We start from the raw sequence: 19,853 nt of genomic DNA, 5'->3' as shown, positions 1-19,853 counted from the left end.
GTCTCTCTCTTTTCTATTTTGGTAGAAACAAAGCTAATTTCCTTTTTACTATACTGAGTCTTGATATTGTACACTCCGAGTCCATGATAACCATATGTTAATAGAACCTGATTAGAGAATAAGATTCTCAATTAACCATGTTTATATTTGATTAAATCTCATATGCTATATCTTTTTAGTACTTAATTACGAGGAAATATATACACACGAGATCGATGACTCAATTTTAAAACTCTGAACTTTTTGCATTAGAGGCAATTTAAATATTTAAGATATTAGATAATAAGTTAAATTTTTGTATTAAAAAGGAAATAGAAATTCATTTCATTAAAGGAAATGCAAGCCGAAAGAAGTTTGGTTCGGCCAATGAATTAAAGTCGCCGTGTATCAGATAACTTCATAGAGTGGACTTAGACTCAAGTGGAGGCTTGTTGCTGAAGTCAAAACAGGGATATGCAAACAGGTGAGAAAGGAGTTGAGCCATTAATATTGTATCCAACCAAACGTTTAAACTATAATTAAATATTTAATTCCACTTACAGAGAACATGAATGAAATGTCAAAATTTGAGGAAAGTGACAAGTTGTGGCTGAGAATTGATGACTAAGGGCTCGATAAAGACAATAGTTCCTCAAAAAAAAAAATGGCAGTGACAATCCATAATTTCAAACCTGGTCCCTATATATATATATGTAATAAATGAAAATGAGAAACAAAAATCTCCTAACTGATCCAGATTAACTACAATAATTACCCAAATTATTATTTTGTAAATCATGGACAATACTCTCTGAATGAGGTCCCTCAATCCTTCTTTCAGTGCAACAAATGGGACCTGGAAATGGCTAGACTGATCTGATTGATGCGATTCATAAGCATTTGAAACCAGGGACATGATCATGGCCATGGAACGACAAGCAAACAACATGATGAGAAATCCCCGAAGGCAATAATGTAATGTGGTTATGTGCATTCACAGTACTTAGCTTAGATTATTTTTTTTTTTTGCTCAGCACTCAGCTCAGATTATAATACTTATTTTACAAACACACACACATATATATGTAGTCATTAGTAGATTTCAAGGGGCTGTTTATGTTTTTAGTTGATGATCCTTGGAGGGCAAGAAAATTATTGGTTTGCTGTAGTTGAACCCGACCCGGTACCCGCTTGACAAGGGCACAAGGCATATTCAATTTTGGCTTCATGTTCTCTTCTGTCTTGCTTTATGTAGGTGTTGAGTTTACTTTAGTACCCTGTTTCATATCCCCTCATTTGATTTACATTTGGGTTTTGCTTTTCCCATGTCCATGCTAGTACTTTAAATGGGGGTTTTTGCTTTAGAATTATCTGAGAGGGGGGAAATAATTGAAGCGAGGCCACGTGGTTTGTTGTAGGAGAAGGGTTGTTAGGGCATGTGAAACCCTTGTTTACATTGCCCCCACCAGGAAACCAGGCCCCCTCTCTCCCTCAGAGCGCATAGCTACATGGAAGAATATAGGGTTCTGGGACCATCTGCGGGGCGACCCAATTGGCTAACCTCCACTGATGACAAGTAACATGACGCTGCACGTTAGTCCATTCCTCACACTCTTCCGAGGAGACACAACCATGGACCATCCCACCATTTGCTAGACCTTTCTTTAAATAACGAGGGACCCCCTCCCCGACCCCCCATGAATGATCTCTTTGTCTCTTCTTTGTGACATTGATGCCTGACGTAGGTAATATCCAATTCAACACTGGGAAGGAATTGGAGGAGAGGTCAACGAAAACAACGGATACCCACTTAAGCAATAGGTGTACTAGTAGTAGTAGTAGTAGTAGTAGTAGTCTTGTTAGTAGAATTAACAGAACACGTAAATTCCAATCCAGAAAGATAAAGTGATCGATGATAGAAAAAACCAAGTCCCTCATCTCTTTTATCTTCTTTTCTCTTCTTTTTCCAATGCACAAATCAGAGGTTTTTGGTTTTCTTTTTCAAAAACCTACTTTGAGGAAAGTCTGGATCATGGGAAAACATTTATCCAAAGAAAACAAAGAATAAAAGTCGTGGAAACATTGAACTACGTAATTTTCAAAGTCGGATGTGAGGTTTCATGTGTAAACATGATGCACATATGCCTTATTCTTTGATTATGAAGGGGATGGTTTTCCGGATTGAATCTGAATAGGCATCTACCTGGAGGAATTCTAGGTCAAAATTTGCATGGAAATATATATATATATATATTATAGGAGAACTTATTAGCTAGCTTGCAACATATTAGATAAATTCAACTTCGTTTTCTTGACAGCTTAAAAACGGCTCGATGGTTCTTATCCAAAGTGGTCTGGTAAGGTTTAGCAAACCTCAGCGTTAGAAGTGATGTGATGTTTCATGTTCGTGCATTAGTTTTGGTTGGATCTACATGTTCTTCAAAGGCAACGTCTATTCTGAGCTGCAGGGCTTGCTGCTCACTTCAATACAGAGAAGTTCAAAACAGTATCAACTCATTAAGAATTATTAATCTAATTAACTAGATGTTTGGGGACGTTACCATTAGTTAAATTCCTGGAAACCCAAAGATTTCCAGCTATGTTCTTTAGTATATAGGGGAAACTAAGGAAAAAAGTTGATGAGATTGCAACTAAGTTTATTTACATATAAGAAGATCATTTTTAATTTTTTTATTTTTTACAAAATGAACGTCATGTCATACACTTGACGTGTCATATTTGTAAAATAATTAGGTATTTTAAATGTGATATGTCGAGTTTATATCACAACAATCACATCTTTTGATATTTTACTTTTTTTAAAAAATTAGAATGCTTAGCATCAATTTAGAAATAGTTAATTGAACTCATCTTAGTTTTATAAAATCTCATTTCCTTTGACTGGGCTAAAAATATCTATCTTAATGGTAGGGCTCCAAAATGCTAATCAGCTATCCTTATTTCATAACTTCACTGCTTCCTCAGTGCCAGGGAACACTTCCCTGACCCCTTATCCCATATACTAAGTGTATGTTTGGTTTAATTTTTTGTCAGTTTATGTATCTCTTAAAAGCAAAAGTCAAACTAAATATAATGTTTTGAGAAATTTTAAAAAAAAAGTAACTTTTTTGTAAGAACAAAATTTTTAAAAAAGAGTTTAAAAAAAGTTCCAATGAGGAGTTTTTTCTTCTCTTCTTTTAAAAATACAAGAAAATTTTTATTTTTGTTCCAAAAATATCCTCCTTTGTTAAAAATAATTACAGTATTACCCTATAAAAAAAAGAAATACCTTCTATGATAATTTTAACAAAAATTATAACTTATAAAAAAAAATTTACGAAATAATTTTAGCTTAATTTTAAAAGTTATTATTTTTCATAAGAGCTTTATAATAGCTTTTAAGTTAAAAAAAAGTCAAGCCAAACAGGCTTTAAGTAACTACTTCTCTCCGCGCAATAGAGACTATCTGATACTGCGTTACACCAAAAAAATACTCAAGAAACTATGTAATTTGAACCTAAACACCCAAAAAAAAAGCAAAGAATTTAAAGATGACAAACAAAAAGATTAATTACTCTAGATGGAAAAATAGACCTATATATAAATTTACCAGGTCAAACTCGGATCAGTAACTGAGTATCCGAGAAACATCCTAAAAAATAATTAGAGAATACATCCTCATCGTCACTCATTGAAATCTGGCCACCCACAATTAATTGCCATCAACCAAATTGACCTTGCGACAAAGATATCCAACAATCACTAGAAAGCAACATTTCTCTTTCATTCACATTGTATAATTTGATATGCCAAATAAACCTAGCTGACATATCATTCCATCATATCCCTATATACACAATAAATTTAGTTCATTTAGACTCCTTCAAATTCACGCTACGGTTTGGTTTTGTACACCATTGTCTGATTTTGCTGTACTTGCTTTACAAAATGTAGACCATGGACAATGGACCCATTAAAAACCAAGTCTTAGTCTTGGGCTGTTCCTTTCAGGACACCCTTGACAATTGTTTTTTGTCTATAGTTATATCCAAGTGGGTCGAGATGTTAACAGTGTGAGCATGGAGTGTACCTCTCCCACACATCAAAGGGTCTCACAGATGAGCCTGTTTCTAATTATTTGGCTGCAGTAACTGATTCATTATCAAAAACAATCCCAACCAGGCCATGCGGCTTGCCCTGATTGCGCGGTCGATGGAGACTCCTCTCCAGCCTAGCTTGAAAGTGATTGTTTAATTTGTTGCCCCAATATTGTGGCCTACGCTTCAATATGCCATGCATGCTGGGCCTGAAATGCATACCATTTGGGGAGACCGCAGGTTTCTGTTCAAAACACTACAAGTAGTTCTCGTTTCCATCATTTTTTTAAGAGCTGAAGTGTTAATCGGGTGTCACTTGTCATTATCCTTTGCTTTATGCAAAGTTTACAAGTGATCCTATAATTTTGGGTAATGAACATACGTTTTTGTCCCTATGGCCTATAGGGGATCCGGTAGAGCCATAACAAAAACCAAATTGAGAAGCTACCTTGCTAGGATTTTTATTTTTTCTGGACCTACTTGCATTGGAAGGTAATAGATCAGGGAACAAAATTTAACGACAAGGGTTGGTACGAGACTCGAATTTAATGATATAAATACTTTTTTTTTACGTACATTCGTATTATATAAATACGTTTTTTTTACGTGCATTTGTAAATGCATGGATCTCACCTATAAATTTTGTTTGAATCTAATTATTTGATAGTAAATGCATGAGTCACATGAAATGGTAATAAAAGAAAAAAAAAAGTCATAGCCCGTGTCCTAGCAATTTTGAAATTAAAATGAAATGAAAGGCTAAAATTCCTCTGAAATTTAAGATATGTTCCTGACCAACTTTAGGCACTATATAGTTCAATTGCCTTTGGTGTGTATGCCTGGAAACAAACTACATGGAGTAGAGTGATAATACATGACTTGAGATATATATGAGGGTTTGGCATAGTGAGACATAGGTACACTAATGAAGCAAATTATAACAAAATGGGTGAGATAATGATTTATGAATGTATTAATTATCTTTACCAAAATTGATATATGGGAATTCAGATATTGGATAGTGCAAATTTATATTTTTTGTGAGAGCATGGCAATAAATTGATAATTTTGTGGAATGAAGTGGTGCAAAGTGAAAACAACGTTTGTCATGTGTACAAATTAAGGCCCGTTCGACAATCTTGGAGTTAATGGACCCAAGCGGACTTGGAAGCCGAAATTGACCATTTCCACATCCTAACAGCTAGTTTTGCCCCATCACCTACATTTATTATGTTTTCTCGTTTTCCCTTCTGATTTGGGAATTGTGGGGAGGCTTTGAACATGACCCTTTATGAAAACGACGTGGATGCTCCATTTCCAATTGCTTGGCGTGATGGAACCTTTGCTTGGTCCTCCAAAGAATAATGAGGGTGGGGAGAGGTGATCTTATGCCTTTTTCTTAATGAGCCTAGGCTGAGAAATCATGCTCTAGCCCAAGTTCTTCCCTTGGTCAGACCAACAAAAGAGTAGTGGGTGCATGGTTGGGCTAGATGGTCCTCGCCTCCTTGGTCCAAACTTCATACTGCAGGGCCTAAATAAACCTTTTAATATGTTTACCTTGCTTTAAACTTTGTTGACATATACCTTAACCTGTTGTGTATTTGTATGCAATGAACGAACTGTTACGTAAAGATGGCAAATGACCCAAATGTCATGGACCATCCAAACCTTCCGCAACCTGTTGAAAACATGCATAACCCACAGAGACCTTTTAACAGGCAAATCCCTCCACGCTCTTTACATCAAATCTCTCATCCCTTCTTCAACTTACCTTTCCAACCACTTCATCCTTCTCTACTCCAAATGCGGCCACTTAACCGTCGCCCACAACGCCTTTCACCAAACCCAAGACCCCAACACATTCTCTTTCAACGCCATCATCGCTGCCTATGCCAAGGAATCCTTCCCTTTCGTTGCCCATCAACTGTTCGATCAAATTCCTCAACCAGACCTTGTTTCTTATAACACTCTTATATCTGCCTATGCAGATTGTGGTAAGACTGAACCTGCATTGGGGTTGTTTAAAAAAATGAGAGAGTTGGGTTTTGAAATGGATGGCTTTACTTTATCCGGGGTGATCACGGCTTGTTTAAATGACTTGTTTTTGCTTAGGCAGTTGCATTGCTTTCTGGTTTTCTGTGGGTTTCATTCATATGCCTCGGTTAACAATGCTTTGCTTTCATGTTATAGTAAAGAGGGCCTTTTAGAGGAGGCGAAGCGGGTGTTTTATGGGATGGGAGAGGGTAAAGATGAAGTGTCGTGGAATTCAATGATCGTGGCGTATGGGCAGCATAAAGAGGGAGCAAAAGCATTGGCTCTGTTTCAGGAAATGGTTAGGATAGGATTGGTTGTTGATATGTTTACTTTGGCCAGTGTTTTGACAGCGTTTACTAGTTTAGAGGACTTGTTAGGAGGGCTTCAATTTCATGCTATGTTGATTAAGACTGGCTTTCATCAAAATGCTCACGTTGGGAGTGGTTTGATTGATTTGTATTCAAAGTGTGGAGGTGGTATGTCGGATTGTAGGAAAGTGTTTGACGAAGTTTCTGGACCGGATTTGGTTCTTTGGAATACTGTGATTTCGGGGTATTCGTTGAATGAGGAGCTTGCTGAGGAGGCTCTTGAGTGTTTCCAGGAGATGCGATGTGTTGGTTATCACCCTGATGATTGTAGCTTTGTGAATGTAATTAGTGCATGCTCCAATTTGTCATCACCTTCTCAGGGAAGACAGATTCATGCACTGGCAATTAAATCTGAAACCCCTAATCGAATTCAAGTCAATAATGCCCTGGTTGCTATGTACTCAAAATGTGGAAATCTTCATGATGCAAGATGGTTGTTTGATAGGATGCCAGAGCATAATACTGTCTCTTTGAATTCAATGATTGCTGGTTATGCAGAACATGGAATTGGAATGGAGTCATTACTTCTTTTTGAGCAGATGCTGGAGCGAAATATTTCCCCTACGAGCGTAACCTTCATTTCTGTTCTCTCAGCATGTGCTCATACAGGAAAACTTGAGGAGGGTCAGAAGTATTTCAACATTATGAAGGAAAAGTTTGGAATTGAACCAGAAGTGGAACACTATTCATGTATGATTGATCTTTTGGGTCGAGCAGGCAAGCTAAGTGAAGCTGAGAGGCTCATAGAGACTATGCCATTTAGCCCTGGCTCAATTGGTTGGGCTGCACTGCTTAGTGCTTGTAAAATGCACGGAAACATAGAACTAGCATCAAGGGCCGCAAACCAGCTTCTTGAGCTGGAGCCTTCAAATGCTGTACCTTATGTCATGCTTGCAAATATGTATGCCAGCAGCGGCAAATGGGAAGAGGCGGCTACAGTTAGAAAGCTTATGCGAGACAGAGGTGTAAGGAAGAAACCAGGTTGTAGTTGGATTGAGGTGAATAAAAGAATTCATGTGTTTGTGGCTGAAGATATTTCACACCCTATGATCAAAGAAATTTACCAGTACTTGGAGGAGATGGGGAAGAAGATGAGGCTAGCTGGCTATGTTCCCGATCTGAGATGGACTTTAGTTAAGGATGACGAGATAGAGCCTGGAGAGAAGGAGATAAGGTTGGGTCAGCATAGCGAGAAGCTAGCTGTTGCATTTGGGCTGCTTTCAACAAAAGATGGGGAGCCTATTCTTGTGATTAAAAACCTGAGAATATGTGGAGACTGCCATAATGCAATCAAGTTTATTTCTGCCATTGCTGGGAGGGAAATCACTGTAAGGGATACCCGTCGGTTTCACTGCTTCAAGGATGGTAAGTGTTCTTGTGGGGATTATTGGTAATGCTTTTAGACTCGTTGCCAGCGGTCTCAAACTCCAATTCCCTAACCTATAACCATCTATTCATTGATTCCTTGTTACGAATTGTCAGGCTGATGATTGCAAACCATGCGACTGACTGATTTTATTATCGGAATCCAAAATATTTTATTTAAGGGTTGGATAACAGATTATGAATTTTTTGGTATCCTCGTGTAACCAAAAATGTATCATCAACAAGGAACTCTTGCAATTCTGAGACTAAAGCAATGTTTGGATATATCAAAATTCTATAAATGCATATGTTTATAAAGACATCCTAACAAATAAACCTTGGAGCTTTGAAACCACATATGGAGGAGAGAAGCAAGGTTTATGGGAAGAGAAAGAGTTCCCTCCCCTATTTCATGAGCTAATAAACTTTCTACAGACAGGTCCACAGCTAAATAAAAATGCAAGTGTGAACACAAATACTGGTAAAGAGTTGCATTCTCCACAGTTATTTAATAAAGTACAATAAATGGATGTGTGATAACTAATAACAGTAAAATTCTTATCAATTAAATTAATAAATATAAACTTTGTAATGTTAAGAGCACAACACTAGGTGATGTCAACAACATCTCTTTACCAAATTTAGTTACCCGACAGTCTATATTTCATATGAGAGCTGAAGATATTTTACTTCGCCTTCAAATGCATGACAAACATAATTAATGAAAATTTGATCTTAATGAATTTCTCTTTTATCAGTGGTATGGATTGAGGTGGAACACTTGACAAGCTGACTGGAATGACTTCTTAGATGCAGCCTGCTCAAACTTCTTAATGGCAGCTTCATTTTCTTCTAAGCTAGTCTGGACAAAAAAGCGAATCCACCAAGATGAACTCCGCATTTTGGCCTTCACAAACGAAACAGATATGTTAATGATAATTGATAAGGTCAACTTGGCACTTTAAAGTTGTGCTAAATGATAATTCAGAAACAAAGATCACAAATGGAGTAAATGGAAAAAACTACATGAACTCCTCCCAACCTTTTTGGTAATAATGCATGTGCATATCCTTTTATATTTCTTTGTTCCCACCAGACTATCTCACAACTTCAAATTTATCAATCAGTCCCTAATTTAGTGATAAATGCAACCAAAGTCCAAACTTTGGGACCTCTTTCTTGCTGAACATTTTAGACTACTTCAAGTTCTGACTAAGCACAACAAAATCTTGTCAATACTTAAGTCAGATTAACTATTTATTCTGTAACTGAGAGTCCGACTGAAGAACCAACAGGAATACGATAATATCAATATCCAGAAACAAGACTCACTAAAACAAAAATGGTGTGACAATTTTGATCAAATGAAAGTTAAAAGAGATATTATGGCCTATTTTAATTTCAAATCCCCTTGTTATAAGGAGTAGATAGAGACTGACCGGCCGCCCAAATTTTGACAATTCTGCCACTTTAGCCCTCTGATGACCAGGGTAACCTGAACATGAAAAAGAAGCTGTTAAAATTCAGATAAACCAAAAGAAAGGATCAAATACAATGAGTAAAAAGCTGCATGAATCCCCAGTTTGACAAAGAACACAAAGAGAGTATGTACTACATCCATCTAAAAACCACTCATGGCTGCACATATGGTCTCTAGGAAAGTGTTCTAAATAGTAATACTGTGGTTATCATGTAGTTACATCAGAAACATTTTTCCATCTGTGAAAGAGTTATCTTCATAAACGAATATATCTCTATATCGGCATTTCTCTGCCTAACTTTTATTTTATAATTGATATGTAACTTAAAAGAGTAAGAGATTACCAGCAAAAATAACTAGACCATCGGAGGCCACCCTTGCCAACTCAGGAAGAGTCTTGTTCAGGTATTTTGGAGACAAGTAATCAAGGGCATCTGACACAATAACAAGAGAAAACGACTTTGGCCTATAGGGAAGAGGGAACTTGATATCTGCCACACGTACAATGCCCTTGCGCACAAGACTCTTGCAATTTGCTTCAGCATCCTCTATGTCATATGGTTCCACACCCCAGGCTTCAGTTTCCTCTTCTTTCAAAAGTTTGGAGACCACTGAACAGGTATCAGGGCCTACATGCAAAACCTTGTGCATGCTGTCACCATATGCCTTCTTTAAATAAGGTATTGCTCTCTGAACTTCAAGAGTGCATGAATAATCACCTATAAAAAATAAAAAGAAAATTAATTGAATTTTGGAACGTTACACTTAATGAAAACATACCCTTTCCAAAGCATGGCAATTCCAATCTATCAAAGGAAAGTAAGACTGACAACAATGAGATGCTGAAGCAAGGCTCTAAGATTTGTATCCAAAATATAATCTCCGATGAATTTGGTGATCTTATAGACATGCTAAAACAACTGATGATGTTCTCCAAATTATTAAGGTTGCATTCCTGAACTTGAAATTGGGAGACTGGATTTTTAGATTTCAAATTTCGCATAAATTGTGTGATGAAACAGATTAAAACATGACTTTCATCATTATTTTCAAATGCATGAATCTTTTAAATCTGTACTTAGTGATGAATTTGAAATACATATATTACATAGAGAATTTAAAATGCATCTTCTTACAACCTCTCAAATACATAGGTTTATCAAATCTTAACTAATTTTTACATAATGCATGCATTCATCCTCACAATTTATATCACAAACCAAATCCAAATGCATGTTCCAAACACAGCATTAGTGAATCCACTAAGTAGTTAAGTAGTTCTAAAGAGACATCGTACCAAAAAGCTCATAAGAATCAAATAAAAACAGTAACTTCACTATTCATTCAGTTCTAAACATCAAATCCAATGAGGAATAAGGGAAAACAAACTTTACCTTCGATCCGACTAACTGCTTCACCTCGGAATTTACCTGTATACCCCAAAAAGATTATTATGGCCAATTGATTGAAGTAATAAGAAAAGCATATTAAACCACAAAGCAAGTAAATCCAAATAAGAAATTCTGGTAAGCATATTTAATAAATAAATAATTTAAAGAATACCTGAGCCACTATAGGCATAGCCAATAAGAAGGATTGCCCCCTGAAAGTTAATTAAAAAAAAAAACAATTGCTACCTCAATTAATTTCCTTTTTTAAAAATAATAAAAATTTGAAGAAAGAAGAAGATAGATAGACGGATATACCACAACGACAAGACCGATGGATAAAATGGGAGAAGATCGGGATTTGGAATGTAAAGCTCCAGCGAAGGGAAAGTTTCCGCTGTCGACAAAGCGGCGCGTGGAACTTACTTGCCTCCTTGACATGGTTGGTTGCTACTCTCTTCTAAAACTTTGTTATTACTATTTACACTGTCCAAACAAACATCAGATTTACACAAAACTTTAGTTTCTTCATCGAAAGAACAAACATTAAATTCATTGCCAAACAATCAAAATGAGAAATGGAAAAAAAAAAAAAAAGAAACAAACAGAAAAACGAAAGCAGATCCAAAAAATGAGAAAGCTTTGGATATTAGATAAAATGGAGGAAATAATGAAAGCAACAGAGAGATCAAAAGGAATTACAGGAAGAAAGACGAGAGAGAGAGAGAGAGAGACGACAGTTCACCTTAGAGGGAGAAATTGGAAATGGGCATTTGGATTTTGGATCTTAGATCTGTGGATGTGTTTTGAGTGTTGTTTTGCCCTGGTTTTCGCTTTTTACTTCTAGCACTCGATTAAGTAGGAATTTAAAGCCATTTGCTCGTAATTAAAAAAGAAAAAAAGAGTACAAACTACAAAGGAGTTTAATAAATCAAGTGTGAAAGCCTGAAAGGGTCTCAGATACGCAGTATTTTCACTGTTTGGCTTTGGCATTTTTTATTTTGCGAAAGCTAAGATCCGTGTGTGAGAAATATGGGTCGCCATTATACGGCGCGCTTTTGCCATACAGTTATCAGCGCGTCGGTTAGGAATGCGACGTCGTTCAGAAAAAGATTATCAGTTTAACTAACACTACTAAAAAATGTCTTTATTTTTATTATAAAGTTAATTAAAACGAAAAGAGATAAAAAAACAAAAGACCAGTAAAAACTTTTAAAATCCAACAACACCTGGACCCAAAATTGAAAACTCTCATTGATGTATAATTTGTGTGAAAATAGCATTAGAAAGACACCATATGACAAAAAAGATTGATCAAAGTTGAATAATTACTGCACTCATTGCCTTTTGTGGCACTTGATGGAAGATCGTCGTTGGTGTAGGTGTCGCTAGGTGGAGTTCGTAGTGGCAGGGGAACCTTTATTGGCAAAAGCCTGCCTTTATTTCATTTTCAGCTATATTTATGGAGGGATCCATGCAGGGTGGATAATTACTTTGGTTAATTGTAATAACGGAATAGTTGATCTGACCTTCCATCCACTTTATTCAATCTGCAAAAGTGACTTACGTACTTGGCAAGTCGCCTTTAATGTTTATTGTTTTTCTTTTAAGTTATGAGAGGAATTCCATTAAGAAGGAAGGGAAAAAGATGTTTTCCCCCTACCCAGGTACAAAAGTGAGCTTCAACCAAAATATCACGCCCTTAGAACAAGTTTCATCCTGAAATGTTATTCTTGATATGTCCCATAATTTAATTTGCCCAATCTTTTTGTGTAGCATATGTTACGGGTAGAAAAAATTAACTGGTACAAAAACAAGCACAACCCAATTGTATCTCAAAAGGTCATAAATATTTGGCCTTCTGCACAAATTAAGGTTTGGGATTGCTTGTTCAAGTTTTTTGTTGGGCCAATGGAGTTCACTTCTTTGATTTAGGTACAAAATTGTAGGCAAGGATCTGCATCAAAAAATTTATGGAATACGTTAAATATACAAAGTATGGGTGTTGCAAGCATAAAGTTTGAGTATAAATATACCGTATGCAGCTGGAAACACTTGCTTAGGAAATTCTCACATTCTTCCCCTATACTCCAGAAAGGGAAAATAATTGTCTGATGTTTCTCTGACTTATTCATCATCCATGCCACACATCGGTTTCAACTGTATTGTGATGATTGCTAATACCAACCGCGGTCAAAAATATACATTGCCTGCTGTTATCATTGTTCAACTGCTACCTGTTCATCTTCTTTACGAGGGGGCCTCCATTTTCGATCAAAGAAACTGCTCTCCACTACTTTTTGAGACTTTAGTTTATCATCTTGCACCTTAAGCCTATCATCAATGATTTCCAGCAGTTCTTGCAAGCCTACTCCAGTTAGGGCAGATACTTTGACGTGTGGAACATGCTGAGATTGGGATTGAGAATCTTTTTCCACCATCCAGTCATTAGAGGTCTCAGTTTGTTGGTCATTCAGGGTATTCCAGTAGTCATCCGCAAAGTCATCCCCTGACAACAGCCAGCCATCAGAGTAATCACCTTGCTTGTCAACCATGGTCTCTTGAAGGTCTCCAGGTGAAGGCTTAAATACATCACTACCATCGGCATCAGCATTACCAGCAACACAATTACCAACTGACTTCCCATCTAATGGCTCAGATGCCACGTTACAATCTTCAACTTCTGAAGAACTGTTAATCTTGCTGTCTTCTGCTCCCGAGAAATTGCTGATCTCAGCATCTTCATCACCATCATCAATATATACATCAGCACCCACTTCTTCTTCATAATCAATCTGAACAGATTGCAAAATTAGAAAATATCTTCTTGAGTTTTTTTCCTTTTAAATCTTTGGAGGGAGGAGAGGTAAAAAATGTATTAAAGTACCTTGTTCCAGACTTCAATCATGTTCTGAAGCTTTTCCTCTGACACTCCAATTTGCCGAAGAACTAGCAACACCGTGGAACGATGCTCATCAAGATTAGGTGCAGTGCAGTCTATTACATGCTGCATAAATATTTGGAAAAATTCATCAGCTATCTGAAGGACACACCAATCCTGATTTTCTCAAATTTGAGGGATGATTTCATATAAACTTGTGTACCCAAAGAAGAGATAATTGAATAACGATGCATACAAGTCTACACTAATCATCTTTCAATTATTGTGCATCAGAGCTTACTGATTGGAAACAACAGCAATTCAGCAACAATAATACTAAGTAGTAACAAAGCCTTGATTTGCATGATAAATAGATCTCTTAGAGAGGATATATCCGGGCTGTAGGAGCATTGGCAAATGTAACTGCTCCTAAAGAGGGATAAGCCACTGGGCCAAACCCAGTGAAAGAGGGCAAGACTGAGAGACAGCTATCAGTATTCTTTAAACAAGATGCTATCTTCTCAACTGTTTCATAACGGAATCTATTTGGAATCATTTCCTAAGGTTCCTTGCTTCTGCAGCATACAAAAAATGTAAGTTTGGGATTTTTTTTAAGGGGCAGAGAGAAACTCTACAAACAAGATATTGTTGACTGGTCCTACTCAGCTTTGATTGACAACAGATGACCATAACATCAGAAACAGGAACTATAAAAGAATCTGCTTTTAAAAAGATCAGATAAGAAAATGTCTGAATGGCAGCACACAAATAAATAATTTTTTTTCAAAAAAGAAAAAAGAGGACAGGTTATCCAGTCATACCACAAGGAGGTCAGCCTCCACCACCTCTTCCAAGGTTGAATGAAATGCTTCAACCAACTACAAGAGCAAAATTCCAATGCTAAAAAAGACGAAAGAAGACCAAAAATAGCAAAGAAAAAAAAAGGGATCAGTGGCACATATACACATGCTTCTCAGTTACCTGCACTGGCAAATCTGATATGAATCCCACAGTATCACTAAGAAGCACTTTCCTCCTGAATTATTATATGCATATTTATGAAGAATAAGATTGTATTCTCATCAATAGTTAAAAAGAAATATTCATCTTCATGTGTCAAAATTTGAGGGAAAGTATAATTAGATTTGATGTGGATCATCTCACCCTGAAGGAAGAACAACACCTTTTAATCTAGCATCCAATGTTGCAAACAATCTGCACAAAGTCAATGCCTCCAATTATGCAAAAACATTCACTCTCTTATAACAAGGAATCTAACTTTAATGAGCAATGTTTTAAGGATAGATATACCTTGCATCACTATACAGATCACTATCTGAGAGGGCACCAATCAATGTAGATTTCCCCTGTTAATTAAGAAAATAGGGAAAATGTTTAGCAAGAGAAAAGGGTAGAAAAGAAAAACATAAGAAGTTCTAACTTGTTTGTATGGTAGTTAAAAGGTGAAGTTTTGGTCAGATTATGGCCACCTACAGCATTTGTGTACCCTACAACAGCAACAGTAGCTAAACCTTGACCATCAAGTCCACCTCGTCTTTTGCGAGCTGCACGTTGCACAGCTCGAGTACGGCGAACCTCTTCAATCTGGGTTAACAAATGACTCCGCCGTTCCAAGATTCTGAGATTAAGTTCCAGTCAGTGAACATATAAACACACACAAAGTTAAAATGTATTATGATGACAAAGACCATGACAAGTATCTAGCTTTTTTTTCATATATGAAAAAGCAATATCCTATAGAGATTGAAACATGCCCCATCCACATAATCAGATCCAAAAATTGGGGTGTGAGGAGAGGGGATTAATAAAATATTCATTGTTATGGATAGCTTGAGACCTCTGATAAAATAACAAGCATTTCATTCGTAAAACCATCTTAGAAAGAAAGGAATAACCAACAAGGCAATGCTAAAGTACAATAACTTAAGCTCCCATTAACTTAAGTATCAGAAGTATAGACATTGTTAAATAGTATTGAGCTATGAAGGAAGGGAAGCCAATGGCGAAATAATAATAATAACAATAAACAGATATTGCCCATCATGAAAAGAGATTCCAACACATCAGATTTAGAAATCACAAATATTTACAATTGTACTTGTGGCTACACAAAAGCTACATAATATGCAACTCACCAAAAAATTTAGAAATAAGTATCTGAGACAGCTTCATACAATAATTTTGTACACAAGATCGTAAGAAGAAATCATTATGAAATTAGTATGAAGAGCAAACCTTCGGCGTTGAAGCTGCAGTTCAGTTTCTCCAGCACCACTGATGAAACCACGACCCCCACTTCCTCTCCTGCAATCAATAACTATGCATTTTCAAAATCCTTCTATGGATTGATAATTGTTTACAATAGAATTATTTGAATCATGGTAACATTTCAACTATTGAAAGAGAAGATTGACCAAAATGAATACATCATGATCCATGATCTCGCCTAGTAAAGCTTCGCATTTTTTAAATTGTTCTCAATTTATATAGTGTTTATTATCTTTTTTTATTTTAGTTGAGTTAAAGAAACACATCAAAAGAATTTATGCAAGAGCAAGACAAAACCAGAGAGAGAAAGAACTAGTTTAGATCAGGTCTTTTGGCTTCATAATAAGAATCAGAAACACCTTGAATTATGGTCAGATGTATTCAAATCATCTTGGATTTCACTCGAATATATGCTATACATACAAATGTTCACAAGTTTTACAATCTAGTCCTATTCTACAAGAAATTCAGGCCTCACCCTCTTGCACTAACAACTTCAGCTTCTCCAGTAACTCCAAAAGTATAGCGTCCGTCTGCTCCACGTACACGAACAAGCCTACTCTTCTTGTACATAAGAGCTGCTAATTCTGCCTGCAAAATATTAAAAGGACAACCTCCTGATTTCTAGGTTCCATTGTAAACCTAATTGGATGATAAATAAGTGCATAAACCAGTTTAAGAGAAAACAAATAGTGGAATTCAAAATGCAATGTCATGCCAAGTAAAGGCAGGAACTGTACCTGTAACTTTGCCTCCTTTGTATGCGCATGAGCATTGAATATTTCTATTATAAGGCCCACGCGATCTAACACAGGTTTGCCCCAAATTCGCTGTCATTGAAAATCGAAAACAAGAAAATATATTACCAAAGCACATGGGACTATAGCTTGCGTTTGCCTTGCCACCAAAAGACTGAGAGAAAGTAGGCAGCCATTACTTGCCTCCAAATTACGTTGCTGTATTCCGGACAGAATGGTATTGATGAAGACAGCATCAACTTCATCCTAGTAAAATCATATTGTTATAGATAAGGCTTCCACAGTTCCATGAAAATCATTCACTCATAATAAAGAACCAGGGGCGCAGCTACATAGTGGTTTGTGGGGTCAATTTTTAAAAAGTTAGGTTTATATATATATCTGTAGTAAAATTTTAGCAATTTTTTGTATTGAACCCACTCAAATTAAATAAAAACATAAAAAAGGGGGCCAAACATAAAGAGTTTTCGTCCATTTTTATATTGACAATGAGTAATACGTAGCTTTATGTTAAAAAGTCTTTTAATTTGCATAAATTTGACTATATATTAATAAGTTATGTGATTAAAATGTGAAAGGTGACATATGTTCAAATATAATTGTTCTTAATAAGAGTAAAATCATGCATTTTATTATGCACAAAGATTAATTTTAATTCTTCCTAATCAAAATCATTTGTTTATTCTGATATCTAAACACATGTTTTGCAAAGCAAAATGTATATAACAAAAGTAATAACTAAATAATACCCAACCTAATTTGTAATATTCAAGGATGATTATATCATAGGCGTGACTGCATGGTAAAATATCTCATTCTAAAACAAAAACTTTGGGAAGCAATATATAACATACTAAATCTTTTTGAATATTTAAAGTTTTTAGATTTAATGCAAAGTGTTTTTAATAATACAATGTTAAAAAGTATGTGTTTATATTATGTGAATTAGTATATGAGTATGACCCCACTAAAAATTCTGGCTATGCCACTGCAAAGATAAGAAGAAAGATTATAGGAAGCTCCTTGCCTTGGACTCGACAGCATTCAAATGGCATTTGATGTTATGTACAGTTCCAGGTCCAAAATACGTGTCTAGAAATAAAATAAAACAGAATTCAAGAACAAAATATTGAAAAAATGTCTAAAAACATGATTAACAAAGCTAAAACACCCAAAAAGAATAGCTTTTCAATAAAATCAAAAGGCAATTAATCAAGCAACCCAAAACAAGCCAAAACCGAATCGAGTACAAGATAGTAAGCCCTGTTTTACAATTACATTGACTACTTACTTTTCCCTATATAATAACATTTCAAATCAAGTTTGATAAAAAAATAAACAAATAATTCAATTGTAACATAAATTTATTGTTACTCAAAAAACTAAATTTGAAACTAAGAAATGTTCAAAAATGTTACTTCTGTATTAACACACATTTTTCCCTTTCATTATCGTAAACAATGAGGAAGTAGTAAACATTAACAACTAAATGTTCCCTAAGTGAAAATGAGTCAAAAAGGAAAATACCAAAAGATTTTTTATACCTGCGCGGATTTTGGAAGATTTAAGAGAAGGGTTTTGGACAACAACATGAGGAGGCAACTCCTTGTCGAAGAAATCAGTGTCGAAGTACCCATCACGCTGTTCCTCTAGGGAATTAGCTAGACAAAGAGCCTCGTTGAGCTTAGCCTGCAAGAAAGTAGCGGGACGGAGACGGGGCTGGACGAGGAAGAGCCGAGGTGGGTCAGTTGGGTCCCTGTTGAAAACTGAAACGGTGGTGTGTTGGTCATCTTCAGTGACTCTGTTTTGCTGCTTTGAAGTTGAGTATGGTGAAGAGAGAATGGAAAGTGGAGAAGGAGAAGGTCGGTGGGAGAGGGACTGACATCGGGACCTGAGGCAGGTTCGTGTCAAAGACAGGGCTCTTAACATTTCTCTAAAGATGTTGGCAAAATTAGAGAGCTTCTACTTTTTACTGAATTGGAGGAGTGTTCTTTCTTCTTTCGGATGATGAAGGGGTTCCGGTTACCGGACAGTAGACACGGTGCGGAGAAGAAGGTCAGGTTTTAGCCTTTCAGGGCTTAACCTTGGGAGCCCATTTCCTAGTTTACGTGTCCATGTTCAACCCAATCACCATTGCGATTTTTGAGGCCCACAATGTTGCTTTATCCATGAGACCATGTATTTCAGGAAGTAGTTCTTTCAGGAGATTGAAATAAAATAGTAATGAATTAGAGGATTTTGTTAATGAGTATCATAACAACATTTGTTCAAGTTACTATATGAAGTTCTATCTTCTTAAAATGTATTGAAAATTACCACATTAATTATTAATTATTAGATTTAATGTTAAAATATTATCATAAATAATATTTTAATAAATATCTTTAAAATTCTCCTTAATAAAATCATATTATAATCTCAATCGATATAACAAACTTACACGTATAATTTTTCAATTTATAAACATTTTTATGCTATAAACTTTTTTTCTTTCATTGTTTATATTAGTGACCAAAAGAGATAAAAGAGTACAATGGTGGTGAACTATGTAAATATGTGTAATTAAATTAAATCTTTTATGTTGGCCAATAATATTTCTTGCTATTATTAGCTAATTAAACATTTTATCTTTACTTCTCTTTCAAAGTATAAAGTGCAATTTGATTCAATAGCCCAAATCAAGTCTTAACTCTTAGGTGGAGAAATGAAAAGATTAACTCAAGCTTAAACTACTGATTCAGTGACCGTTGCTACTACAAAGAGGGTCTTGACTCTTGTCTCGAGTTTCAACTCCTCTCTCGAAGCTCAAATATATAAAAACCAAATCAAATCAATAAAAGAGAGGAAAATATCACCTTCTATTGTTAAAATATGCCGTGATCAATGAGTTTTGGGGTGAAAGATTCTAACTAACAAGATGGGCATAGGAAATAGAGCAAAGCAAAATCCCCTGAAGTGCTGTAATACCATCTTATGGGTTGCACCTCCAACAAGATATGACCTAACTTGATTCTTGGAATAATTCTTTGAACAATGGCATCAAATCCATTAACTTACGTCTTTCAGTGGTGAGAACAAGATGCCAGAACAAATGTTGGCCAATGTAATCAAATTGCGGGTCATATTCCTTGGGTTTTGTTTGCATATCCTTGCTGGCATGGCAGGTTACAATCTAAGTGGATCCTTCGATGTCTTGCACCAGAAAGAGCTTATA

General features: G+C 35.9%; 3 protein-coding genes across 5 annotated transcripts; 1 reads left to right on the top strand and 2 right to left on the bottom strand.

The window, feature by feature from the left end:
* The first annotated feature begins 5,622 nt into the window (after window positions 1-5,622).
* LOC18611344 (Pentatricopeptide repeat (PPR) superfamily protein) lies at window positions 5,623-8,114 on the top strand. The gene has a single exon (XM_018113865.2). The coding sequence runs from the start codon at window positions 5,716-5,718 to the stop codon at window positions 7,870-7,872; it is 2,157 nt and encodes a 718-aa protein (XP_017969354.2). The 5' UTR covers window positions 5,623-5,715; the 3' UTR covers window positions 7,873-8,114.
* A 266-nt stretch (window positions 8,115-8,380) lies between these two features.
* Window positions 8,381-11,730, bottom strand: LOC18611343 (putative pectin methylesterase CGR2). Its single transcript, XM_007047557.3, has 7 exons — window positions 11,457-11,730; window positions 11,030-11,197; window positions 10,887-10,926; window positions 10,718-10,753; window positions 9,668-10,042; window positions 9,283-9,338; window positions 8,381-8,750 (listed from the first exon to the last, which is right to left on the bottom strand). The coding sequence occupies exons 2-7, from the start codon at window positions 11,150-11,152 to the stop codon at window positions 8,598-8,600; spliced, it is 783 nt and encodes a 260-aa protein (XP_007047619.1). The 5' UTR covers window positions 11,153-11,197; window positions 11,457-11,730; the 3' UTR covers window positions 8,381-8,597.
* Window positions 11,731-12,517: 787 nt separating this feature from the next.
* On the bottom strand, window positions 12,518-18,811 carry LOC18611342 (GTP-binding protein, HflX). 3 transcript variants are annotated; one of them, XR_001928461.2, is made up of 14 exons: window positions 18,184-18,811; window positions 17,667-17,731; window positions 16,823-16,885; window positions 16,622-16,711; window positions 16,360-16,472; window positions 15,849-15,917; window positions 15,087-15,231; window positions 14,904-14,959; window positions 14,757-14,807; window positions 14,574-14,628; window positions 14,414-14,470; window positions 13,599-13,718; window positions 12,748-13,506; window positions 12,518-12,668 (listed from the first exon to the last, which is right to left on the bottom strand). XR_001928461.2 is itself a non-coding variant. In XM_018123071.2 (13 exons), the coding sequence occupies exons 1-13, from the start codon at window positions 18,566-18,568 to the stop codon at window positions 12,931-12,933; spliced, it is 1,845 nt and encodes a 614-aa protein (XP_017978560.2). In that variant the 5' UTR covers window positions 18,569-18,811; the 3' UTR covers window positions 12,670-12,930. The 3 variants fall into 3 exon arrangements, 1 of the variants encoding a protein (XP_017978560.2); XR_016027022.1 differs by lacking the exon at window positions 17,667-17,731 and having other exon boundaries at window positions 18,184-18,414; XM_018123071.2 differs by lacking the exon at window positions 12,518-12,668 and having other exon boundaries at window positions 12,670-13,506.
* Window positions 18,812-19,853: the final 1,042 nt, after the last annotated feature.

The sequence above is a fragment of the Theobroma cacao genome, chromosome 1 (assembly GCF_053813885.1).
Source record: "Theobroma cacao isolate CCN51 chromosome 1, ASM5381388v1, whole genome shotgun sequence".
Lineage (NCBI taxonomy): Eukaryota > Viridiplantae > Streptophyta > Magnoliopsida > Malvales > Malvaceae > Theobroma > Theobroma cacao.
The sequence above is the reverse complement of the archived record's forward strand: the minus strand, read 5'-3'. Positions and strand labels throughout refer to the sequence as shown.